The 5,482-nt window shown below is 50.3% G+C and overlaps 1 protein-coding gene across 1 annotated transcript in view; it reads right to left on the bottom strand.

The window, feature by feature from the left end:
- Positions 1–2,682, bottom strand: part of LOC123077556 (wall-associated receptor kinase-like 20) — a 4,927-nt gene extending 2,245 nt beyond the window's left edge. The window contains exons 1-3 of the mRNA XM_044499840.1: positions 2,156–2,682; positions 1,575–2,001; positions 1,404–1,466 (exon numbers count right to left, since the gene is read on the bottom strand). Of these exons, the coding sequence (XP_044355775.1) occupies positions 1,404–1,466; positions 1,575–2,001; positions 2,156–2,572 (907 nt within the window). The 5' untranslated portion in view covers positions 2,573–2,682. The remainder of the gene's footprint in view (positions 1–1,403; positions 1,467–1,574; positions 2,002–2,155) is intronic.
- Positions 2,683–5,482: the final 2,800 nt, after the last annotated feature.

Genomic DNA, 5,482 nt, shown 5'->3' with positions numbered 1-5,482 from the left:
CCGCTTTCGGTGATATTTCGATGAAATTCACCGAATTTCAGTAGGCATTGAAATATTTAACTTTTGGCCAAAATATTTCAATAATTTTACTAGTACACATGAATTTAAATATGGGGGTGGAAATCAAGTCTTAGTCAAGTGACATAACACCAAAAAAGAAAAAAAGGGAAAACTGAAAAGAAAAATTTACATGGATCTCAATGTAAGTCTCACTGAGACATAACAAGGTCTCAGTCGACTGAGATTTAGCAAGACTATTTAAATATTTTTCTAGAAAATATTTTTTAATTCAGAATTTTGGTTGAATTCAAGTGAATGTTTCGACCATTTGGCCGAAAAGCAAACAAAAATCGATGAAATTTACTGTATTTCAGAGATTTTTGTTGTCACTGAATATTTCAGAAACTGAAAGTTGAAATGACACTCCAACTGAAGAACTATAGCTGGGAGGAAACTTTGAGCTACATGCCTCCCTCTCCCGCGCCGTTGTGATTGTCTCAGCCCTCCATCGCCGGATCTGTGTCCATTCTCGGCGTCGCTTTGCGTCTCCTCAGTCCAATATGGCGATTGTGCTAGAGTTGATCTTATGGACTTTTGGGAGGGGGCAAAAGAAAGATGAGAAGAAAAAAGAAAGAAAAATAAACTCCGTATATACATCCATTTCAGCGTCCAAGTAATTCCGGCCGGAGGTAGTAGTATGTGTTTAACACAATGATAGATGAATCCCATGCGCCAGGAAAGACACTGAGACTGAAGGATGGTGGCAGAGTTGGAGCCACTATTTGACCTCAGGGGCTCTGTTCCATCTAGTTTGTGGAGCCCAATACATGTTTATCTCTAAATTGACCGACAAATCCCTTATTTCTAAGTTGATCGTCATCTTTAAACGTTGATTCATTTAGTCTCAGTCAAAGTTTTGAAATCAGCATCTCTCTTCTAATGTTAGCTGTTCCCTTTCATCCCACGCCAAAATATCGTTTTGGTGTCCGGGATTGCTGGTCTGGCATTAGTCAAACATGGTGCGTCAATATTCAATCTTAGGACCAGATGTTTAGGGTATGCAGGGCCTGGCACTTCCATGATGCGACCGCCACTCGTCCATGTAAGTCTAGGACGGCACGGCAGCACGGAGCACACAGCAGTTGCTGCCGAAGCCCAAATTCAGAGCACCGAGATCCAACGTAGGGCTGGCCAGTCAATGCTTGTTTATCTAAGAGAGAAAGCCACCGATGTTGACCAAAACTGTAGTGAATGCGGCGTTTTCTTTTAGTCAAAGCCGAGCATATCTAGCTACAGACACATCGAAACGGTTCGTCGCTTGACATGACACCACTGATCTAAGCTAAACGCAACCGGAGAGCGTTGAGACTGAAACAGGGTAATCAGGGAGACGTAATACGTACCTGCGATGAGAGGCGCGTGGTTGGATCCCTCGCAGTCTCCAGCGCGCTCGCAATCCGAAGGAACTGCACAAATAAGCATACGCGATGGATGAGCCGATGATCAAAATGGACCGGCTCGAGCTCGGTTCGGCGTTAGTAGCTAGATCGCCAGATGACTCGTCGGCAACGTACTCTGCTGGCACGCGCCGGCGACGGGGTCCCACGCGAGCCCGGGGACGCAGAGGCAGCGCCGCACCGCGCCGGCCGCGACCGGGTCGCCGGCGCACGTGGCGTTGGCGCCGTCCTCGCAGTCCGCCTGCGTCTGGCAGAGCGGCTCCCTCGGCGTCGCCCACTGCAGCTCCAGGCCGAGGCGGCCGCCCCACGTCGCCGGAGGCTGCGCGGGGTCGAGGTTCACGAAGCTGGTGTAGGCGCTGCAGAGCTCGGGCGAGGCGCGGATCCGGTGCGACGTCGACGACCCGCCGGCCACGAACGTGCAGCAGAGCGGCAGCGGCGCGCAGGGCGACCGCGCGGCGTCGGCGTAGGCGTGGCAGAGCGAGCTGGACGAGCAGTTGAGCGGCGAGCGCAGCAGCGCGGAGGTGCAGTTGAGGCAGTGGCGTAGCTAGCCCAACATGCCAGGGTGGTCCACCAATGCAAAATATTCACATAAATATATTTATTTATTATAAAAATATATTTTTCTCTATGCTATATATATTATGGGGAAATTCCAGGGTGGTCCATGGACCACCCTGTCCACCCCCTAGATACGCCACTGAGTTGAGGAGCATGATGGTGTTGGAGGAGCTCACGTTGAAGGGCAGCGACGGGTCCAGCTGCACGCCGCGCCCAGCGGGGGCCCCCACGGACACGCAGCTGTCGTTGGACACCAGCGGCGCCGGGGCGACCACCAGGCGCTGCGCCGCCGGGGACACGGAGGTGATCGGGTAGGAGGTGCCGTTGAGCGCGTCGAAGAAGAGCGTCGACGTCGACGCGCCGGCCGCGCACCGGACCTTGTACGCCGGGTCGCCGCACCCGTCCGCCGTGCTCAGCGGGTACGGCACCGCCGTCGAGCCGCACGGAGGGCAGACCCGCGCATGGCCGCCCAGCGGCAGCAGCGCGAGGATGGCGACTGCTGCAACCTCGAAGAGGAACAAGGGACGACGGCCGCAAAACGGTGTGCTCGCGGCCATTGCTTCAAGCTTCTTTGCCGTTGCTGTAGGGGTGGCTGGTGGATCTGCGAACGATTTAAGGTGTGGTTGAATCTTTATGGTTGCGTTGAGTGGAAGGTCGGAAATGTTTGACTCGTTTGGCAGCCGCCTTGACTAGTGCCATTTGGAAGCTTATCTTCGAAACCAACAAGGCTTTCCGTGTTTGCATCTGTTTCAAGCTTAGGGCCTGTTTGGTTCCAATAAGTCACCTGATTTATAAGTCAGGTGACTTAAAACCAGTGACTTATAAGTCACGTCTGTTTGGTTGTCACCTGACTTATAAGTCATCCGATCACACCTTCTCATCTTGTTTTTTATGTAAAAGTGGTGGGACCCATGCAAAAGGGGGTGACTTATAAGTTTTAAATTGGGGTGGAGCAACTTATGACTTATAAGTTGAGGTGACTTATAAGTTGGGTCTGTTTGGCAAAATAAGTCATTTTTTTTCACTTTTCGACTTACAAGTTGGTGACTTATTTGAAACCAAACAGGCCCTTATTACCCGGGGACCCATGTGGAGTGTCGTGTTATCTCGAGCAGTATCTTCTCGTATCCGGTGCACCCGCATTTGTGGTGCTATCGCTGCACCGGATGCCACTGATTATTTTAAAAAATCTGAAAAGCTTCTAGCATGTTAACACAACATCAATATATGGTGGCATAAAATTTCGTATAAAAATTTGCAATATTTTTTGAGATAAAAAATGACAAATTTCACATCCGTGTGATAATGGGCCAAATCTAAAGCCCAAGTTATGTTATGTACTATGCAGTGTTGAATTTGTCATTTTTGTTTTTTGAGTTATGTTTTGAATTTTGACTTGAAATTTTGTGACAACCTACATTTTATGTTGTGTGAGTGTGTTAATTTTTTTCAGAATTGTTTGAACATTTTAAAAACACAATGTGAGTTTGGTGCACCGGTAGCACCACAAGCTCCGGTGCACCGAATATTTTCCCTCTTCTCTTCACTGACGACGTTGCCACTCTACCTTCGTCCCGCACATTGAGTGGTCCATCCAAAAAGATATTATTATTTTTGAATGTTGGTAGATTCTACCAAATTCATTGATCAGAGAAAAAGGACAGGGGGTAGGCTATAGATAGTAGCACCAAAACAAAAGCGAGCTGGCACAAGCGAAAGGAAAGAGAAACACAAAAAACACCACACTGCCTACATACTTAGCCCGGATCGAAAGGAATCCCAGCTCCCGCGAGATTCCAGAGTGTGATCTCCTCTCTTAATCTAGTGACGAAAGAGTCTAAGCTCAGAGCTTCCTGTTGGAAAGTCCTCCTGTTCCTTGCCTTCCACAACTCCCAGGGGACAAGATGTAGCAAGGACAGTGTTCCTTTCCTCTTCTCCTTAGCGGCTTGGTTGTGACAGTGTGCCATCCATCTAATGATGCTTGTCTGATTGTTCTAGGATTGTGGCTGGAGCGCCGGCATGTTGGTTAGGTGTGCGATCTTGCCCCAAACTTGCTTGGACCATGGGCAGTCCGAGAACAAATGCGCCGTTGTTTCCAGGTTTCGCTCGCATAGTGTACAGAAATAGTTGTTCTCCCATCCGCGGCGCAGCAAGACATCGGCAGTTAGGATCCTCCCAAGCGCCGCAGTCCAGATGAAGAACCGAGATTTCTCAGGCGCCCACGCCCTCCAAATTAGATTGTAATTCTTCGTGGGAACCGACCCCTCGAACTGCAGAAGGTAGGCCGATCTCGCTGTGTATTCATGTGACTCCGTGAAACGCCAGGCGATCGAGTCGTCCTGTTCGTCGTGCAGTTGTACTGTATCAAGCAACGCCGCAAGCCGCAACAGTTCCGGTAGCATTTGGTCGGTCAGTCCCCTAGAAAGGTCCGAGAGCCAAGTTTCTGCATGCAGCGCCTCATGGACCGTTCTGTTTTTCCTTGCTGAGATCTTGAAAAGAGCAGGCGCAATGATTTTGGGGCATTGTCCAAGCAGCCAACGATCATGCCAAAAGTTGGCCCGTTGACCATCTCCCACTGTAACCTCGGCTGCCATGGCGAATAACATGCGGTCTTTCTCGTCGCATGGAAGTTGGAAACTCACCCAAGGCCGCGCCGGGTAGTGCCACGCAGACCATAGCCATCGCAGTCTTAGAGCAGCCCCGAAGCGCGGAAGGTCCAGCACTCCTAAGCCACCAAACTTTTTTGGGCGACATATAAGGCTCCAAGCCACCCTACATTTGCCACCCGTGCGTTCTGTCTCACCACTCCAAAGCCAGGCGCGACATATCTGTAGCATACGCTTCCAGACCCAGGCCGGTAGCTTGTGGACTGTCATCATATAGATGGCCAGCGCGGTCAATCCCGATTTCAGAAGCACCAATCGGCCGCTCTTTGCCATTAGTCTGCCCTTCCACATCGTTGTTTTGCTGCCAAATTTCAGGAGCAGGGGATCAAGATCAACTTTTGTTAGATTATGTAGCGATAACGGCATTCCGAGGTATGTGATGGGGAAGCTTTTAATCGGGATTCCAAGGTGCGCCAGGACTCGTTCTAGCTGAATCGCTCCGCATCGTATAGGCAGGGCTGCGCTTTTGTTCTTGTTTGTGTGAAGACCCGTTGCCGCCGCTAAGCATTGAAGTAGCAAGTTGATCATTGAAGCGTCTCTCTCCGTGGGGTTCATGAATAGAGCGACATCATCGGCGTAGAACGAACAGCGCATAAAGCGCCTTTGCGCCGGCAGTTTCGAGAGCATGCCGCGCTCCGTTGCGATGGACAAGAGTCTTTGCAGTGGGTCCATGTCCAAGATGAAGAGAAATGGTGATAACGGGTCGCCTTGCCGCAAGCCGTTTTGATGAGTCACGCTCTCTGACTGATGTCCGTTGATGAGCACTCTCGAGGTCGAAGTCCTCAGAATCATGGCGATCCA

Source organism: Triticum aestivum, chromosome 3D, assembly GCF_018294505.1.
Source record: "Triticum aestivum cultivar Chinese Spring chromosome 3D, IWGSC CS RefSeq v2.1, whole genome shotgun sequence".
Classification (NCBI taxonomy): domain Eukaryota; kingdom Viridiplantae; phylum Streptophyta; class Magnoliopsida; order Poales; family Poaceae; genus Triticum; species Triticum aestivum.
The sequence above is the reverse complement of the archived record's forward strand: the minus strand, read 5'-3'. Positions and strand labels throughout refer to the sequence as shown.